At 37.2% G+C, this 22,037-nt stretch overlaps 1 protein-coding gene across 3 annotated transcripts in view; it reads right to left on the reverse strand.

Annotated features, from left to right (window-relative positions):
- The window catches only part of HOMER1 (homer scaffold protein 1), a 141,558-nt gene that overhangs the window by 21,291 nt on the left and 98,230 nt on the right, over positions 1–22,037 (reverse strand). Inside the window, exons 7-10 of one of the 3 annotated variants that reach the window (XM_055297678.2) lie at positions 9,655–9,671; positions 6,962–7,118; positions 2,553–2,663; positions 1,848–1,928 (exon numbers count right to left, since the gene is read on the reverse strand). In XM_055297678.2, coding sequence (XP_055153653.1) covers positions 1,848–1,928; positions 2,553–2,663; positions 6,962–7,118; positions 9,655–9,671 — 366 coding nt within the window. The remainder of the gene's footprint in view (positions 1–1,847; positions 1,929–2,552; positions 2,664–6,961; positions 7,119–9,654; positions 9,672–22,037) is intronic. The other 2 variants (XM_055297677.2, XM_055297679.2) reach the window with 2 other exon arrangements.

Raw genomic sequence — 22,037 nt, forward strand, 5'->3', positions numbered from 1 at the left:
AGAATCATTAAGGATGACTTAACTGTTGCTTGAAGAAGTGTGGTAATGCAGAAAGAACAGACTTTGGAATAAAATAAATCTAGGCCTCATTACTTTCTAGCTAAGTGCCTTAATTAAACTTGTTAACACCTTTGAACTGCTGTCTTCTCTTTGAAAATGGGGATACCTCACCTGTTAATGTGAGAATTAGAGCTAATGTAAGTTAAGTGCTTAACATATGCCTGAATCATTGCAAGTACTCAAAAACCAAAACAAATGAAAGACAAAACTCGACTGAATTTCCCCCTTTCTTCCAGCCCTGATTCCATGCTTCATAGTTAAGTTCTACATCAGGATTTCTCAACCTTGGCATTATTGACATTTTGGGTTGGATAATCCGATGCTTAGCAGCATCTCTGGCTTTTTCTACTAGATATCAGTGGTGCTCCACTAATTGTGAAAATAAAAAATGTTTGCACACATTGCTAAATGTCCCCTGGGCTTCAAAAGTGCCCCAAGTTGATGACCACTAATCTATATAGATGATTAAAATATACAAACAGCATTTAATAGGGCCAACCAAAACAAGTGATCTCATTTTTCCCAGACAACTGAAAGCCAGTGATGGGAAGAGGAGAGGTAAATATTCCATTTTATATAAGGAATCTGTTTATTTCATGAAGGATTATTATGAAAGGGTTTAAAGCTCATGTCTTTGACTACTAAAATAATGTATTTTGACCATTATCTTAGTGGTCAAAGATTTGGATTTTAAAATTTGACTGCCTCCATTTAAATATAGGTTGGACAAGTTAACCTCTCCAAGCTTCAGTTTCTTCATCTGGGTTATTATGACTGTTACATGGATTAAATGCATAATACAAGTAAAGTGCTAAGCCCAGTGTCTGAAAAGTAGCAAGCACTCAATAAATGTTGGCTGTTCTTATTATAATCTAGGTCCTCTTTCCAATCCTGGGCTTTCAGGTCCCTCTTATAATGCCTTATCTCAAATTCCTCACTCTATACATATACTTATTTCTACTCCAAAGTCATCCTAACCCTTCTTTATTGAGGCACCTAACCCTGAGGGTGTAAGAAAACTGCCTGAGCTGGCAAGAGAAGACTTTGGTAATAAATTCTGAGAAATCTTCCCTTACCATGTCTGACTACCACTGACACATGATGTTTTTTGTACACTGGAATCCGGAAGCATACTATTTATGCAGAAAAAAGTGAGTAAAATTAATTACACTGAAGAACGAAGAGTACTAACTTGTGTTTCATTAGGGCACAACTATTGGTATAATTCATACGTTAGTACATTGTAAAACAAACAAAAAAAAAGAATAATGTTCCCAAATTGAATGAAATCAATTTGCAAATTTTTCTTTAAATTCAGGGTTTTCTTTCTTTCTTTTCTTTCTTTCTCTCTCCTTTTCTTTTTATTAAGACAGGATCCCACTCTGTTCCAGGCTGGAGTACAGTGGTGTGATTATGACTCACTGCAGCCTCAACCTCCTCGGCTCAAGTGATCCTCCTCCTCAGCCTCCCAAAGTGCTGAAATTACAAGCAGGAGCCACCATGCCCAACTCCAGGGTATTTTTTTTTTTAATTAAAAGTAGAAATTTCCAAAAGAATTTACTAAATAATTTACAATTTATAAATGACCATCTATGATAATTATAAGCTACACAGATGAAGTTATCAAGTAACCTTTTAAAAATCAAAGATTAGGCATGAATCAGAAGTCCTGGAAAAGAAAAATGACCAAAACCTACAAAATGGAGTCTCAGAAAAAAAGTCAGTGCTATGTGAAAAAATGATGCCTTTCTATGCAGAAGTGAATAACAATTTTTACTACAGCTCACCTGTAGTTTCTGAGTCAAAGAATCCCTCTGTTCTTGTAGTTCTCTGGCATTATCAATTTCTTGTTTTAACCTTTCTATTTCCTAGAAAAGACAGAGCAATGTCTTAACATTCAAACTATATCATGGCAAGGGAAGGTCTTGTTTTTCCCTGAAATTATTGTTCTAGTTCTTAGAAAAAGATGATTTTAAAAACATTCCTTCATATTGACTTTTAGAGGGATGAATTCATCTTTATGTGCATGTTGTCTAGAACAGAATAATCTTAAGCAACAGCAACAAGTCTAACTTGGTGGTTCTGGTACAGCACTGCTTAGAAATAACAATCTGAACATTTTAATGTTGCTTCAAGCTTTGTGGATATAATTCTTTCCTAAGATTTTAAAGTTTTGACTGGAACCCAGAGAAAGCAACAGCTTTTAAAATCCATTTAACCCCTAATGATTTTCTGTTGACTGTATAAATGCAACTCTCATCTGGAAGGCAATAGGTGGTATCTTGGTCTGACTGCCTCACCACAGTTCATAATAACAGAAATAAGGATAGGGAAAATATGAGCAAGCTTAATACCACTCAAGAAAAATTTCATCCTAAAAAAAAAGGTCACAACCTGACTTTATTCCATAAAATGCTTTTAAATTTGACATGGAATCTAATACTTTGTACACATGTTAGCTAGATTACAGATGAGTAAAAAGCAGCAAATACCTCTTCCTTCACTTTCAGTGTCTCTTCCAGTTCTTGTATTGTCTGATTTAATTCTGTCTTATGAGTATGTACTGCATTTGCTTGGCTACTAACACATTCAAGTTCAGTCACCTAAAATTAAATGAGAACACAGATTAACTTAAATTTCAACTTTAAAGAGTTTCTTGCTAAATACATAGCCCCAAATAAATGAATAGTATATTCCGAATAAATATATAAAAATTAATTTTGAGAAATATTAAGACACTCAAGGTAGAGTGAATAGATTCTTCAAAGATATAAAACTAGGAAAAGGGAAAAATAATTATTTACATGGCTTGGTCATGGAAAGGTTAGGATAACTTAAATTAAGTGATTAATGACAGTAGAGAATCCCTATAATGAAAGTCTTCTTTAAAAATTTCTTCCAAAAACATATTCAAGATCAGATATGACCATCTGTCCTTCATCTGTAGCCTTCAAATTCAGTATGGGTTCTGAAAACTGGCCTTGCAGAAGTGAGAATTTTTTCAAATACATTTCCAACATGTAAGAGAATCTGGAAGAGAAAATAGGCTTAAAATACAACTTAAATCATTAGATACTGGAATGACTTTACATCAATAGTGTCTCTTATGGGTAAGATAAAATTTTGTTAGTCAATAAGAATTTACTGAGGGCCCAAAGAGTAATATAACTTTTAATGAGCACTTGGTATTTTTTTGAGAGAACAGAGAGGGGCACTGTCCTTCAAGTTATACCATCTAAAACTAGAATCAATAATAGACAGAAGTCAACATAAATACACACACACACACACACACACACACGCACACACGCACACACCCTACCACAGCTCTTTATATATATCATGTATGCATAAAATTTTGGTTTACTAGAAGATAGTAAATTCTAGACTATTAAGGAAACAGTAAATCCCTCTCCCTGGCATTTTCCAACTATCAAATTACCCTCTACATTCTGTGATTCTCTCTCTTATATATTTTTCTTCCTTTCTTCTCATGTACTAATAGCCTTGTTACAAACCCTTATCACCCAGACCTGAACAAAACCAACAGCCTCCCAGTGGACTTAATTATAACCTTTTCATATTTTTGTCTATTCTGCAAATTTCTAAGATTCATCTTTCATTCCTGTGATTCTGCCATTCAAAGACTTTCAGCAGCTCATCTTTTTTACGATATCAGATCTCACCCTCAGATCCTCTGTATATTGGCCCCAACCTTCTCAACCATCCACACTGCCCAAGACATTCAGTGAGTACTTCCAACGAAAAGCACACAAATCTCCTTGTCCTAAGAACAAGTGATATTCATTCCCAACTTGTTGATTTAACTAGAATGTCCTCTCTTGCCTCTGAAAACCATTCGGACCTAACCAAACCCTTAACTCTTAGCTCAGCATGTACTTTCTCCAGAAAGCCATTCTTATCTGCTCCAGCCTTCAAGGCTCTCCTCTGGTTCACAAAACCAAGCATCTGTTCAAAAATCTTGGGAATTATTTCACTTATTGTTTGATGTGTATTTATTTTGTCTCATTATATAATAAATTCCTTAAGGGGAGTTCCAATTCTGATAACGACGAAATAGTTTTTATTGGAGTAACTTTCCTATAGATAACAATTGCAAATTATGGGCAAAATGTAAAAGTCAACTGTTTGAAGGACCTGGTGAGTAACCAAATTGGGCAAAAGACTGCAAGAAAGCAGTCACTTTGGGTGATTTCCATATCTTTTTGCCTGAAGGTACTGTGCAGTCTGGCTGCATTGCTTGACTGAACTCAAGCAGAAATCCATAGTCTTATTTCTCTGAGAAGCCTGAGAATTTTAGGACTCTGCAGAACACCTGGAACAAGTAGGAGTAGGAAAAGAGCTGGAAGGCTGAAAGAACTAAACTGCGATGGTGCTCAACACAGAGATGACAGTTTGAAGTTCTGCTAGTCCCTGCTAAATTAGAGGGCCTTGGTAAATACCTCAAGCTTTGCAGTGAAACCTTGGAAGGGTTATGTCTTAGGGATAAAGATTTCCTAGGACAATGTGATTTACCCTAGGGTTACAGCAAAATTGAAATACATGAATTCTAACAAAGCATAAGTACACAACTCCACAAATTCAAGATAATCTCCAAATAATTTAACTGCCTATTGAAACAAAAACTCAACATTATTCAAAAATAACAAAATCTGTGGTCTCTAAAACATCTCATTTGCAATGTCCAATACACAATTAAAAATGACTAGTCATTTTTGTGAAAAAACAGTAAAATGTAACATGATCAAGACAAAATCTATCTAAATAAAAGTGGAGATAATTTGTTGGCAGTACACTTGGAGTACAACAACTGCTCAAGGAGGTTATTCAGGCTGAAGGGAAACAATACCTGATAGAAATTCAGATCTACAGGAAAGAAGCACAATGGAAACTGAAAATATGTGAGTAAATAAATATATTATGTTTCTTAAGTTCTTTAATATTCAATTGACTATTTAAAGAGAAAATTTCTTAAGGGCAGAGATTACACAATAAGGAGACATGATAGCTCCTTAATATTTTCTGGCTATGACAATTGTCATAAATTTTTTTTTATCATGGTAAGAAACATACATCATAAAGTTTATCATCTTAGTCATTTTAAGTGTATAGTTCCATAGGGTTAAGTATTTGTATTCACATTGCTGTGAAACAGATCTCCAGAACTTTTTTAACTTGCAAAACTGAAAGTCTATACCCATTAAACAACTCTCCTTTCCCCCACCTCTCATAAGTTAATTTTTATACATAGGATAAAATAACATTTACTCAAGTTTCTAACATTTCCACTCTGTCTCAACTCCATTTCCTTTTCTTTTCTTTTTTTTCTGAGACAAGGCCTTGCTGTGTTACCCAAGCTGGAGTACGCAGTGGTGTGATCTCAGCTCACTTCAGCCTCTGCCTCCTGGGCTCAAGTGATGTTCCCACCTCAGCCTCCTAAGTAGCTGGAACTATAGGGACATGCCATCACACCCAGCTAATTTTTGTATTTTTAGTGGAGATGGGGTTTCACCATATTGCCCAGGCTGGTCTTGAACTCCTGGGCTCAAGCTATCCACCCTCCTTAGCCTCCCAAAGTGCTGGGATTATAGGCGTGAGCCAATGTGCCCAGCTTGGAATTCTTTTTAAAAGGGGAAATTAAAGGCATCTGTTGGATGAAGCACTTCTATGCCTTGAATTTTTTTAAAAAAATCTTTTTTGTTGTTGTTGTTTTGTTTTGTTTTTTAGAGACAGAGTCTTGCTCTGTCACCTAAGCTACAGTGCAGTAGAGCCATCATAATTCACTGCAGCCTCCAATTCCTGGGCTCAAGCAATCGTTGCTACTCAGCATTCCAAGTAGCTAGGACTACAGGCGTGTGTCCCCATGCTTGGTTAATTAAAAAATTTTTTTAAATTTTTTTTTAATTTTTTAAAAAAATTAATTTTTTAATTTTTTTTAAATGGAGATGGGGTCTTGCCATGTTGCCTGGGCTAATCTCAAACTCTTGGCCTGAGAGCATTAAAACACTTTACAAGTAATTATCTGGGCTTCTGATATTAATGGTATTGAAATTTCTGATTTTTTCTGCACCAAATCTCTAATATTACCAAAGTTAATAATTTTCTACTTGTATTTTTCAAATTGTTCCTTCTTTAAAAACAAAATAGTAAAAGCACCTCATTGACTCACTGCAACTCATTGAGACAGTGCAATTACATGGCACTTAAGTGTCTCAACAAATTTTCATAGGAATTGTACAGAATACATATTTTTGACCCACTGCAACTACATGCCAATTAAGTATTCAATTAATCTTCACAGGAATTGTACAGAGTACTTATTATTCCTATTTTACAGATGAGAATACTGAGCTGGAAGAAGGAAATAACTTATCAAAGATCATACAGATAATAACCAGGAGAACTGGAATTCGCACTCTGGAAATACTCTGGTCTTGTAAACCAGAAATGGAGAATCCCCTCCCCAGGACAATTCAGGAAAAAAGCATTCCCACTTAACTGTCAACACCCAAAGCTGAAATTCTAATTAAACTACTCCCTGAATTTTTTCTCAGCACACACTTTAACTACCATGTCAGTACTAATCAACTAGCACTAATACATTAGTGCTTTTATGTACTTTGTGCATTACTGCTAGTCTCCATGGATAAGATGGGGAATCAACATGGTTTGTTGACTTCAAAAGGCATATATTCTTCATTCTCATTAAACTATGGAAAATATTTTTCTTAATCAAACAAATGCATATAATACAACCCACATCTATGTTCTGACATCCTAGAACTAGCAGATATCCCTGTGCTGAATCTACATGCAAATTTCCTCTGATCAAGAAAACCTGTTAGCTCTAAATCCCTATAGACATCAGCCCTGAAATTACCCGCTTGTGCAGACGTTCTGCTTCCTCTTGATAGGCAGCAAGTTGCTGTTTCCATTGTTTCACATTGGCAGTGGACTCCAGCAGGGCTGCAGTGAGTTTGGCATTATTTCCTTTGAGGGTAGCCAGTTCAGCCTCCCAATGTTTGCTGATTGCTGAACTAAAATAAAACAAAAAGAAAATTCTATCCATTACACCAACTACTGTTACCTTGAAGAGACAGCAAGACTCAGTTCTATTGTAGGGTTTATAGTCTAAGAATGTTTTCTTTTTTTTTTTTTTTTTTTTTGAGATGCAGTCTCGCTCTGTCGCCCAGGCTGGAGTGTACTGGCGCAATCTTGGCTCACTGCAACCTCTGCCTCCTGGGTTCAAGCAATTCTCCGCCTCAGCCTCCCGAGTAGCTGGGACTACAGGCGCGCGCCACCATGCCCTGTTAATTTTTTTGTATTTTTTTAGTACAGACAGGGTTTCGCCATGTTGGCCAGGCTGGTCTTGAACTCCTGACCTCAGGTGATCCACCTGCCTCAGCCTCCCAAAGTACTGGGATTACAGGCGTGAGCCACTGCGACCAGCCCTAAGAATGTTTTCAAAGACAACCCCAAAATACTAAAAAACACAAATACTTCTGCAAAATATTCCTAGAAAAGAAAACCTGGCAAGTGAAGAAATACAAAAAGTACCCAAGTACCAGGCTTAACGTGGAATGTTTCCCACCTTCATTATGACAGATACAGTTATCTACAGAAGAGTTTCCACCCATTCTCTTTTAAGGAATAAACATTATAGCCTGAAAAACATCATTAAAAAAACCTAACGATGTATTATATTTTTTACGTGTGTCAAACCCTAAAGTACAATGTTATTCCTTAATGAAAACATATGAGGATGCTTAAATGTCATAAGGTTTGGGATATGTAATGTAGTATTTCTTTTGAAATTGTTATTGATTTATTTCATCTTATTCAGGACCTTAAAATGTCAAAAATACAAACATTTGCTACAATAAACTGATTTCATAGGAAAGGCTATGCCTAGAAACTGGTTCTAATGACTTGACTTCTGATATAATTCCAGTGTCATAAATAGAAGACTAAAGCAATCACCTTTTTTCCTCATTTAATATTCTACTTGATAAGTTACTACAGTTAAGTATCTCAACTAAAACAAGACAATTTTCTACTACAAGACAATTCTTTTAGTTGGAAAGACTCCTCTTGAAAATTCCTTTCTTAACTTTCCAATGAAGAAAGAATTGCCTCATTAGAAAGAAAAAGGTTGTTTCTCTTTCTCATTATTGAAATTTATTTCTATTAGTAAAATTCTACTAACCTCATCCCATTAACTAACTAGTGAGGCTTATAGCTTTCTTCAATCACCATTTTTTGGGGGTTTGATAAGTCATTTGTATTCTAGGGTAAATTTGATGGATTGATATTTTATAGTAATTTTAGTATATATTTTATTTAAAAAGCATAGTTTTCATCACCAAGATTTCTAAAGCTTATCACCAGAAATATGACATATCGGCATCATGAACCCCGATATGATGTACAGAGAACAACACAAGATTGTGTCTGTAGTATTCTTGCAATAAATGCGTAACTTCAGTCAAATAATGAGAAAATGTCATATAAACCCAAACTGAGGGACAATCTGTAAAATAACTGAAATTCTTCAAACATGTGAAGAAAATGAAGGAAACAGAAAATAACAGTTAAATGCAAGGTGGGATCTTAGGTAGGTTCCTAGAACAGAAAGGGAACATTGGTGAAAACTGAGGGTTAGTAGTATTGTATCAATGCTACTGTCCTGGATTTGATCATTGTATTACAGTTACACAAGATGTTAACATTAAGGGAAGCTGGGTGAAGTGTATATGGGCACTCTGTACAGTTTTTGTGATTTTTCTGTAAGTCTAAGATTAGTTTAAAATGAAAAGTTAAAAATATTCCTGAAGTTTACTAAGTGAGAAAATATTATCAAAACACGAAAGGACAGAATCAAGCAACAAGCTAAGCTATTAATTTAACAATCCATTTCTATCCTGAAAAAGCTCTTTTCTTATTCTTCCTTTGTGAAATGATTTTTCAGATTCATGTCTTCTGAGCAAAGCACGCATGGATTCACCTGCTCTAACTGAATTATAGATTTTTCTTTAAACCACCTACCAGTTTTTCCCCTACAGAGATGCGTTTTATTTAAATGGAAACTTCAATCTGACAACTGAAATCTTAGTGAACTAATTTAAATACTTGTTATATGTCAACAGCAAACCCCTTTAAAAATTAACTAGAAGAAAAAACGATTATTTACTCCTAAAATCTATTTGTCAAAATTACCCAATTATAAAGTAAAATGGATTACCACATATTTATAGCAGGAGAAATAATTTTAAAACGAGGGTATTTTTCTATTATATTTACCTGGGTTTTATTTTATAGTCAATAGACAGTAAAATCCATCAAGCATTTTATAACTGCTTACATCACAAGTATTCAGTAATTATCTGTGTAACCTCGGACCCAACATTCAAGCACTTTGGTTCTCAGTTCTTTATATGTCAAATAAATAGATCAGTCAAGATCTGTATTATCCAAATATTAGCATGTGGCTATTTAAATGTAATAGTTCAAAATTAAAGTAAAAAATTCAGCTTTGAATTTGAGACACATTTCATGCACTCAACAGCCACACACGACTGGTGGCTACCACCCTGGACAGCAAAGATACAGAACATTTCATCATGACAAAAAGTTCTACTGAACAGTACTGTTCAAGAGGATCCCTACATTCTGCCTTTTCTTTCTTTCTTTCTTTGAGATGGGGCTTCGCTCTTGTTGCCCAGGCTGGAGTGCAATGGCGCAATCTCAGCTCACGCAACCTCTGCCTTCCAGGTTCAAGCAATTCTCCTGCCTCAGCCTCCCAAGTAGCTGGGATTACAGGTGCCTGCCACCATGCCCAGCTATTTTTTTTTTTTTTTTTTTTTTTTTTTTTTTTTAGTAGAGGTAGGGTTTCACCATGTTGGCCAGGCTGGTCGCTAACTCCTGATCTCAGGTGATCCACCCGCCTCGACCTTCCAAAGTGCTGGGATTACAGGCGTGAGCCATCATGCCCGGCCCTGATTGCCTCTTCGATTCTGTGCGTGAGGCTGAACCGTGTCCCTCCAAAACTCATATGTTGAAGTCCTAACTCCCAGGATCTCACAGTATGACTGTATTTGGAGATAGAGTCTTTAAAGCGGTAATTAAGGTTTAATGTGATCATTAGGGTGGGCCATAATCCAGTATAAATGATGTCCTTACAAGAGGAGGAGATTAGGACACAGACACATGAACATAAAAAGAGACAACAGCCATTTACAAGACGAGGAGAGAGGCCTCGGAAGAAATGACCCTGCAGATGCCTTGATCTCAGACTTCTAGCCTCCAGAACTATAAGAACATAGATTTCTACAGTTTAAGCCATGCAGTCTACAGCATTTTTTAGGACAACTCAAGCAAACTAATAAACATAATTTTTTAAACCCACACTATGTAGCCTATCAATTTGCCTCATCTTCCTGAAGTACATGGATTATATTTCCTGTTCTAATCAAGCTGGCTTTTCTGTGATGAGCTCTTCTTCTCAATCAGATTCTCATTTTTTTCTATGAATTTTTGTCCAATTTTTCTATATTCAGAATCCGTTTATCAGATTGCATTTTTTCCTTTCATTGATTCAAGTTTTCTCCAACAAGTATTTTCCAGTTATTACACCCATCCTTTCACTTACCAGCAAAACCTGGTGCTTGCCAATCTGTGCATGCTTAGCCAATGCGCTGACTAAATGAAAAGTAAAGGTATTCACTATGAAATCAGTGCAAGGCCAACCTCAGATCAAATCAATTAATGAGTAGTAAATTTTATAACACTAATTTTAATAAAATTTTCAACACTAATAAAAACCTCAAATATAAATATTTTAGCTCTCACAACAGGGATGGAATTTCACACTAGTTTTGGGTAGCAGAATCATATGGAGTTTCTTGACTCCCATTTTAAACTTATCAGGCATGCATATACGATAACAGGGATTTCATCTATAAAACACTGTAGACCTGGAACATGGAGAATCTACAACAAACCTGTTTAAGAAAAGGTTGGTATTCCTGAACAAGCTGCCTTGTTTTGGTGTAATTTACAAGTTAATATCGTTGGCAGAAGTACTTTTTATATGAGTAGTCTAGGTAGTTATAATAACACATCAATTATTTTAAAATGCTTGATTGTTGGAAGTATATGTTTAAAGTAGGTTAGTAGATTCTTCAAATTCATCCTAGCATTTTCCAGTATTTTCATATTTGGTTGGTATTTAGACCCAAGGAAGCTCAAGTTTAAGATACAGCTCTGGTAAAATCTTGAAATATACTATACGTTAATGATAAAATCTAGGTAAGTGTAATCATTTTATTTTCTACCTGTATCAAGAAGATAACTTCACAATTTCATGTTTGGAGTGGTAATTATGAGCAAGATGGCTACCAAAAGCATTTCTAAGGCTCTTGGGAGCCAGCGATACAAAAGGGGATTTGCACCCTCTTGCAGGCGCTTTACCACAGACTTCTATCAGGTTCTCAGGAGAAATATTAGAGAGGCAGAGAGAGAGACTAGAGGAAGGATCCTGGATGAGGGGAGAGACTTCCATCTGGGAAATTCACAAAGTCTAGCCAAGACCCTTCTTCTCCACAGGACCAAAATCTTAAGCCAGTGGGAGAAGGATACCCTTAAATCCTGTCATTCTCCCACTTAACCTGGATTCAGGCAAAGACCTGTTATGGCTGGGGGTAAAGAGAATAAAACACTGTAACTCTGTGAGAGGAACAGAAAACAGTCCTGGATTCAGAGGTCTCTAACCTGTGGGACAGAGGCAGGAAACTCCTACACAAGACTCTCAACTATCACAAGGCTGAATTTACCTGCTACTGGGAAGAGGGACAGGATCACTGAGAAAGCCTCATTTCTGAGATCCTGGGACAAAGGATCTACCCAAGATGGAGGCTGGACAAAAACAAGAGAGAACCCCATTCTGTCCTCTATTATAGCAGCCTTCCATTGCAGGAAGGTCAAGACTGTAGAGACAGACCTTCTTTGAGGTGTGCACACACACAAAAAAGACCAAAAGATGAGTGTCGAGCAGTGAGTAGAACCCTCTAGCAACCCTAAGCACAAGGTAATGCTAGAGATGTTTAAAGGCTATAGCATACTCATAGTAACCATACCAACAACAAAATCAAAATCCATTTCAACCCCTGAATGGACTAACTTTCATATTAACAGCCTAGCAGAAGAGTCATACCCATTTCTAGGAGGAAATAGTGTTCATCATTACTGTCCTCCACACAACGTTTGGCATTCAGTGAAAAAAAAAAATTACAAGATGTATCAAAAAGCAAGAAAAAAAAACACTCCTCACGGTCAAGAAAGAAAGCAATCAACAGAATCATACTCAGAGATTAATCTGATCTTGATCTTGAATAAATCAAAGAAGGAAGTAAGATAGCCATGTTAAAGGTGTTAGTGGAAAGAAGGACATCATGTTCACTCAGATTGTGAATTTTAGCAGAGCAATGAAAACTATGGGAAAGAATCCAATAGAAATGTTAGAAATACAGAACATAACAACAGAGGTGAAGAATGCCTTTGACAGGCTCAGTGAACTTGACATAGCTGCATAAAGTCGGTGAACATGAAAACAGATCAACAGAAATCAGCCAAACTGAAACACAAAGAGAAAAAAGAAAAAGAGTTTCTACGATATGAAGGGCCATGTAAACTGTCTAACAAATGTTTAACTAGAATCATAGGAGAAGAGAGAAGGGCAGAGGAAATATCTGAAGACATAAAGGCTGGGTATTTTCAAAAAATAAAAGACATGAAACCACAGATGCAAAAAGTACAAAAACATATTATACATAGAGGAACAAAAATAACAATTACAGTAGCTCCTTATTCATTGTTTCTCTTTCTGTGGTTCCAGTTACACATGGTCAACTGTAGTCTGAAAAATTACAGTATGATAAAATATTTTGAGAAAGGAAGAGACCACATTCACATAACTTTTATTACAGTATATTCCTATAATTGTCCTACTTTATTATTAGTTCATGTTGTTAATCTCTTACTGTGCCTACTGTAGAAATTAAACTTTATCACAGATATGTATCTACAGAAAAAAACATAAACATAAACCCTACATATAGGGTTCAGTACTATCCACGGTTTCAGGCATCCACTGGGAGTATTGCAGTATATCCCCTGTGGTTAAGGAGGGACTACTGTATAGTAATACTTCATCACAGACGATGCAATCCAGAAGACAGTGGAGTGACAGTGTTGAAAGAAAACAATTCTCATCCTAGAATTCTACACATAGGAAAAATATCTTTCAAAATGAAGGTGAAATAAAGAGTTTTTCAGGTAAACAAGAGCTCAGATAATTTATTACTAGAAGACATGTCCTACAAGAAATAGTAAAGAAAGTTCTTTAAGTGAGAGTATGATCCCAGAGAGAAATGTAGATCTACACAAAGAGATGAAAATATCTGAAAATTATTAAAATGAAGATAATTATAAAAGGTCCAAAGGTATGATAATTCAAAGGAGAAATAAGTCTTTTAAACAAATGGTGCTAAAACAATTGGATAACCACATACAAACATAAATAAATCTCAACCCATATCTCATGGTCTATACACAAATTAAAAATATAAAACTTCTATAAAATATAAAACTTGAAAAAATTCTTTGTGACCTTGGGTTAGGCAAAAATTTCTTAGATATTATACAATACCAAAAACATGGTCCATTAAAAAAACTGATCACAGGAACTTCATAAACTTAAAAACTTCTCTTTGAACAACACTATTTAAAAATTGAAGAGGCCAAGGGGGTGGCTCATGCCTGTAATCCCAGCACTTTGGGAGGCCAATGTGGGTGGATCACTTCAGGCCAGGAGTTTGAGAACAGACTGGCCAACATGGCAAAACTTGTCTCTACTAAAAATACAAAAATTAGCTGGATGTGGTGGTGGGCACCTGTAATCCCAGCTACTCAGGAGGCTGACGCATGAGAACTGCTTGAACCCAGGAGGCAGAGGTTGCAGTGAGCCGAGATCATGCCACTGCACTCCAGCCTGGTTGATGAAGCAAGATTTTGTCTCGAAAAAAAAAAAAAAAAATTGAAGAGATCCTAGAATGCAAAGATGGTTCAACATACAAAAATCAATGTAATGACCAGGCATGGTGGCTCATGTCTATAATCCCAGCACTTTGGGAGGCCAAGGTGGGCAGATCACTTGAGGCCAGGAGTTTGAGACCAGCCTGGTCAATAAGGTGAAACCCTATCTCTACTAAAAATACAAAATTAGCCAGGCATGGTGGTGCATACCTGCATTCCTAGCTACTCCAGAGGCTAAGACAGGAAAACCACTTGAACTGGGGAAGCAGAGGTTGTGGTAAGCCAAGACTGCTCCATTGCACCCCAGCCTAGGCGACAGGGCAAGACGTCTCAAAACAAAAAAAAAAAAAGGAGAAAACCTTTGTGACATTGGATCTGCAATGACTTCTTGAATATGACATCATAAAAGCACAGGCAACAAAAGAAAAAACAGATAAGGTGGACTACATAAAAATGAAAAACTTCCATGTGCCAAAGGACACAATCAACAGAGTGAAAAGGCAGTCCGTGGAACAGAAGAAAATATTTGCAAATCATCTTACCTGATAAGGGATTAAAATCTAGAATACATAAATAACTCCTATAACTCAACAATAACAATTTAAAAATGAGCAAAGAACTTGAATAGACATTTTCCCAAAGAAGAGAAACAAACAGGTGCTAAGTACTTGAAAAGATGTTTAACATCATTATCATCATGGAAATGCAAACCCAAACCACAATGAGACACTACCTCACATCCACTAGGATGGTACTATCGAAAAACAAAATCAGTGTTGGGTTGGTGAGGATGTGGAGAAAGTGGAACCCTAGTACACTGTTGGCAGGAACGTAAAATGGCGTAGCTGCTGTGGAAAACAGTACGGCTGTTCCTCAAAAATTTAGAATTATATGATCCAGCGATTCTACTTCTAGGTATATGCCCAAAAGCAGTGAAGCAGGGTCTCAAATAATTTTCTTTTTGCAATTTTCTTTTTTCTTAGATACCAAAAATAAATTTTTATAATAAAACATAGGTATTATAAATTTGAATCTGAGAACATTCTTGCTTCTTCTGTTTTATGAGCTGCTCCTTTAATGATCTGTCTTTCTAGAGCAGTATGAAATACAATTTAGGGCCAGGCACGGTGGCTCATGCCTGTAATCCCAGCACTTTGGGAGGCCAAGGCGGACGGACCACCTGAGGCCGGGAATTTGAGACCAGCCTGACCAACATGGAGAATCCATGTCTCTACTAAAAATACAAAATTAGCTAGGCGTGGTGGCGCATGCCTGTAATCCCAGCTACTAGGGAGGCTGAGGCATGAGAATCGCTTGAACCCAGGAGGCGGAGGCTACAGTGAGCTGAGATCACACCATTGCATTCTGGCCTGGGTAACAAGAGTGAAACTCTGTCTCAAAAAAAAAGAAAGAAAGAAATACAATTTAGGAAGTAAAATGTTTTTGATTTTTGTTAATCTTCCCTGTTCTTTGTAGCTTCTTCATATATTCCTTTCATCAAGTATAATAAATGCTCCTATTAGAATACCCTACACAACTTCAACTTATAATAAATTCCAAATACCCACACCTCTCAATACTTTGCACATTAATTTTGAAAAAAAATTTTCCTTTCTTTAATCTTCAAATCTAAGATATCACATTTCTCCTCCATTAGACTTACATTTGGCAACAATTAATACCTTAGGATTAATTCTGACAACAAAATTTTCAGTTAGCATCTCACATTTCAGGAATACTTGTTTAGAACTGTTGGGGTTCTCTGTTAATTTGGTTTCTTTTTTTATAGGTACAGTTTTGGTAGTTTTACCTTAAGAAAGCTGTTCACAAAGAAATCACTAAATTGCTTAGTTGGAGTGACCAGTGATTCAGAAGATGTACTGAAACACCATTATGATCTCACGTCTGAACACTGGAATAAGGGCAAACCAATTCTTTATTCTTGTGGCTGTTCAGTAAAGTTTCCCTTCAAAATGGACCAGCTGGTTTCCTGTTGGCTTCAAATCTAGAGGGAGTTCCAAACACTTCAAAAACACCATTTGAAAGGTTCCTTAAACTGGAATTTTACAGTTTTTCCCTTATCTGAAGTCAAAGTTCTGGCCAGGCACAGTGGCTGATACCTATAATCCTAGCACTTTGGGAGGCAGAGGCGGGCAGATCACTTGAGCTCAGGAGTTCAAGGCCAGCCTGGCCAACATGGTGAAACCCAACTTCTACCAAAAATAGAAAAATTAGCCGGGCGTGGTGGCACATGCCTATACTCCCAGCTACTTGCGGGACTAAGGCAAGAGGACTGCTTGAACCCAAGAGGTCACGGCTGCAGTGAGCCGAGATGGCACCACTGCACTCAGCCTGGGTGACAAAGGGAGACCCTGTCTCAAACATAAAGTAAAAATAAAGTCAAAGTTGTTCTATGAGAAGGTATTAAACTTCATTAAATTAGCTATGTAAAATCAAGAAGAAAAAGTACTTCAAAAGGCTCTATTTTCAAAATAAGAGCTTAATGTATGAGCAATATACTTATCTAACCTGCAGAGTGAATGCTACATGTAAATGGTCACTTGCAGAGTCTAAGAAAGCTGCCTCTCTCCCATTCCTCCAGGGCCTAGGACCCACTATTAGAGTCTCTATAATGGTAACACCTTGCATGTACTTTTTAGGCATGTTAATTATGTATAACTGAGAAAAATATTCTGATACTCTTTCAAAAAACAATTTAAAAACAGGGTGCAGCTAGGTGCGGTGGCTCATGCCTGTAATCCCAGCACTTTGGGAGGCCAAGGCGGGTGGATCACTTGAGGTCAGGAGTTCAAGACCAGCCTGGCCAACATGGTGAAACCCCACCGCTACTAAAAATACAAAAATTAGCCGGGTGTGGTGGCAGATGCCTGTAATCCCAGCTACTTGAGAGGCTGAGGCAGAAGAACTGCTTGAACCTGGGAGGAGGAGGTTGCACTGAGTGGAGATCATGCCACAGCACTCCAGTCTGGGCGACAGAGCATGACTCCATCTCAAAAAAATAAATTAAATTAAATTAAAATAAAATAAATAGGTTGCAGTAGGTTTTCTTCTTAACATTATTCTCTGTATCGGTAGTGGGGTCAATCCCTAACTATGAAAGCACTCTGCAGCACTGCTTATCTCAGGATCTGCCTGCTGGGTTGTCTCCTCACTTCCCATTCCAAAACTGTGAACGCAGAAGCAACCAATATTGACTTAAAACTACTTGTGTCCAGCCTACTAAAAAATACTTGGAACATTGCAGAGTGAGATAAGCTCAGGAAAGCAACCTCTTAAAGTTATTTGTGTTTATAAGCTTATTCCTGAGCTGTGCATTTGAGGATCTGCTCTTAACAGTCTACATACTTTGAGAACTGAACAGTGGCATATTCCATTACCCAAGTCTCAGACTGGTTAATGTGTAGTGCACACATGGGACAGATGCAAATAGCCCTGCAAGAAGACTTGAAAACTGAACTGGTATCAGAACTGCAGCTCACAGAAGGCTCATGGAAACTTGCAACTGTTGAACCTAACTAACTATGGTCCCCTAAAACAACAATATCAACATTCTCCATAGGATATAAACAAGACCCAGTGTCTCATAACATAATAGACAAAATATCTGGAATACAATTCAAAATTAGTTGACACATAAAGAATGAGGAAAATCTGAAGTTGTGTGGACAATGATAGCTCAATAGACGTCAGTGACGAGATGACACAGATGTTGGAATTATCTCACAAAGACATTAAAGCAGTTATGAAAATGCTATAACAACTAAGGGCAAATACAATAGGAGGGACTGGAAAGGGAGAAAGTTTCAGCCATTAAATAGAAGATATAAGAAGGAATCAAATGGAAAATTCAGAACTAAAGAATATAATAACTGATATTTAAAAATACACTGAATGGACCCAATAGCAGAATGGTAATGAGAAAGGAAAGGGTCAGTGAACTTAAAGATTAATCAATATAAATTTTCCAGTTTGAACATCAGAGAGAAAAATAGGAGAAAAATTTGATAGCGCCCCAGGAACCTGTGAGAAAATACTAGAAAGTCTAACATTTATGCAATCTGACTTTGAGAAAAATAAGAGAAAGAGTACAGTTCAGGAAGACTACTTAAGGAAATAATCACAGGAAACTAGATTATTGGCAAAGTCAGCAAAAGACAGAAACACAAATTCAAGAAGCCCAAGAGAAATACAAGTGCAAACATATCCTGTATCACATGTATTAGTCATACATCATAATTCCCCATAGCCTAGTTATATAGGTCTCAGGACTCCTTATCTATTAAAGTATATAACCCAAGGAAATTGTATCTTTAAACATTAAAAAATATATATATTTAGGGAGTATAAATGCAGATTTCTTAGAAGCATATATTCCATAGTAGTGGGCTTTCAGTGTATTAATCACCCAAATACTGAACACTATGCCCAACAGGTAAATTTTCAACCCTCACACCCCCACTCCCTACCGCCACACCTTCCCTGTATCTTCCTCTTTTTAGCTGCTTCTTTCAGTGCCTGGAACACTAAATAAATATTTGTGCGATGAATGAATACATTTTAACGTAAAAAAAAAACAAAAACAAAAAAACTACTTGTGTGCCGCCTTCTGGGCCAGGTGCTTTCATATCAGCCTGTTGGCCCCAAGCTATTAATAAGTCATCTTAGAAACTAATGACATCTTCAACAGTTTAGGGTCTGAATTTTTCTTTATAAAAGTTAACCTTTTAAAGGAAAGAAATGAAAACAGAGTAATCTTGCATTATTTATAAATAATACTTATTGTCAAAAGGACCTAAATGAGTAGCGATTTCAGGTCCTGCTAGGCAAATAGCCTAGTATATGAAGGAAGTTTTCTATTAGATATAACTGAAAGTCTCCATTTGTCAACAAGTCATTAACTTACTAAACACAGTACTTCTTGGGATCCTCTTATCAGATGTTTGCATTGTTCTGTTCTTTTTTTAAAAAAAAAGTTTATTATTTTGAGATAGGGTCTGGCTTTGTCACCCACGCTGGAGTGCAGTGATGTGATCACTGCAACCTCTGCCTGCCCCAGGCTCAGGCAATCTTTCCACCTCAGCCTCCCGAGTAGCTGGGACTACAGGCATGCAACCATACCTGGCTAATTTTTGCTTTTGTTTTTGTTTTTTTGGTACAGATGCAGTTTTGCAATGTTGTCCAGGCTGGTCTCAAACTCCTGGACGCAAGCGATCCACCCTCCTCAGCCTCCCAACAGTGCACCTGGCCTGTTATTTGCCTGGCCTGTTATTTTTAGAGACAGGATCTCCCTCTGTTGCCCAGGCTGGAGTGCAGTGGTGCGATCATAGCTTAATGCAACCTTGAACTCCTGGGCTCAAGCAATCCTCCTGCCTCAGCCTAGTAGCTGGGACAACAGGTACATACCACCACACTTGACTAATTTTTAAATTTTTTGTAGCGAGGGGGTCTTGTTATGTTGCCCAGGCTGGTCTTGAAGTCCTGGACTCAAATGATCCTCCTCCTTCTGCCTCTCAAAGTGCTGGGATTACACACATGAGCCACTGTGCCTGGCCCTGTTCTATTCTTTATACTCCTGCTGGCATCTGCTTCTAAATGCCACCTTCTCTGGCCCTTGTTTTTTTTAAATGTATGCCTTGATAATCCCCCAGGTTTTACTTTCCATCTCAGATTCCTTCTCTGCCTAACAATTCACCACCTTTGCAACATAGCCTGACATGTCTGGATCAACATACAATATAGTTGGCTATAGGTAAACAGATTGAGATATATGTTGACTGATGAAGTTTTACAGGAAGTTCCTATAGTGAACTAGAAATCACTTGGTCATAGTCTGGGAAACACAGTGTTTAGAAGTGAAATAGAATTCAAGCACTAACACTTTTGATAAACATTGGAAGAAAATCCTAGAAAAAAAAGTAGAATAGTTTTTTGGCTTTTGGTTTTTTGAGATATGGTCTCACTCTGTCACTCAAGCAGGAGTGCAGTGGTGCAATCACGGCTCACTGCAGGCTCAACCTCCTGGGCTCAAGTGATCCTCCCACCTCAGTCTCCCAAGCAGCTGGGAATATAGACAAGTGCCACCATGCCTGGCTATTTTTTGTATTTTTTTTTTTTTTTAGATACGGGGTTTCTCTATGTTGCCCAGGGTGGTCTTAAACCCCTGGGCCCAGGCAATCCATCTGCCTCAGCCTCCCAAAGTGCTGGCATTACTGTGCCTGGCCGAGAATAGTTTTTGAAGAAACAATGTATCACCAATGTTACTGATAGCACAAAAAAATGATACTGGGTTAAAAACATGGACATAAATTGTAGTCATAAAGTGAATCAGAAGAGCTGGACCCTGCATATGATGAAGTTATAAGAACACCTTAAGCCATTTATTTTGCATATATTACATGTGTACAAAAGAGGCTGATATTAAAATCTATGTCCACATAAACCTAAAAGAGTTGTCACAGTCATAGTTTAATCGACGATATTTTTTCTTGGTGCATCTTAGATCAGATAAAATATGGAATTTTACTCAGCTCTGGTAAAGAAAGTGAAACACTATTGACTTTTCTGAGGAAAATTAATCTGAAACAAATTACTTCAAAATGTATAATGTATGCCTTTATCACTCTATAAATATTTCTGAGTTTCGAAGAATTTTGTTAAACATCTGTATTAAGAATTAATTGCTGTAACAGCTGGTTAAAAGTTCATCAGGCTCGAATCTGATGACTTGCTTCAAATTATAGCTGTAGTCATTTGAGAGTTACGGGCCTTGGGCAAGTTACCTAACCTCATCAGGTCTCAGTTTTCTCAGCTATAAAATTAGGGTTAATAACTATCTTTTTTTTTTTTTTTTTTTGAGACGGAGTCTCGCTCTGTCGCCCAGGCTGGAGTGCAGTGGCACAATCTCGGCTCACTGCAAGCTCTGCCTCCTGGGTTCACACCATTCTCCTGCCTCAGCCTCTCTGAGTAGCTGGGACTACAGGCGCCCGCCACCACGCCCGGCTAATTTTTTTGTATTTTTATTAGAGACGGGGTTTCACCGTGGTCTCGATCTCCTGACCTCGTGATCCGCCCGCCTCGGCCTCCCAAAGTGCTGGGATTACAAGCGTGAGCCACCGCGCCCGGCCAATAACAACTATCTTTATAGGGTGATTTTGAGGAGTAAATAGCCTATGTAAATGTACTCTTGAAGACAAAAAATGGACACTCAAATGGTGGTACCTTCCGTATATGCAGTCAATAAAGAATACTCAAAGAATCTTCTGCAAGCTGCTAAAAAGCCGAAAAGATTTAACATTAAATATTTTCAAGTGGCTCCTTTTGATTAGTGATGTAAAGAACAGAAATAGATATAATTTAAATAAAACCCAGTCAATGATTTATATTGTATGCACTCAATGATTTATAGTCATTCTTAGTTAGTACAGATGTATTATTTATAACAAGTTTAAACCTTTCATGTAACCTCAGAATAAATTTGGCAAGTTAATGAAGCAATGAGAAAATAAGTAAACAGAAATGATTCTAAGAAGTGGTACGGTTAATTTCTGATTGTGAGAGGGGAGAAGGGAATCTATGTTATGTGTACTCTATAAAAACATTCTGTACTTTAGTGCATAGTTTCCCATTTGATTTGAGAGAGCACAGCAAAAGTCTAGCTCTACTTCTATTTTTATTTGCTACAATGCAGAGTCCCATAAGGGGCCCCGAGAAATGTCCTGGTTCCTGTAACTGCTTCTAGCATAAGAGCAACATTTCTGTGTGCTGATGGGCAGCTCCCATTGGAGATGGCTCCACACTGTAACATCTGCTAACATCTGTGCACTGCTTGCCTGGCACAGTGCCTT

The sequence above is a fragment of the Symphalangus syndactylus genome, chromosome 11 (genome assembly GCF_028878055.3).
Source record: "Symphalangus syndactylus isolate Jambi chromosome 11, NHGRI_mSymSyn1-v2.1_pri, whole genome shotgun sequence".
NCBI lineage: Eukaryota > Metazoa > Chordata > Mammalia > Primates > Hylobatidae > Symphalangus > Symphalangus syndactylus.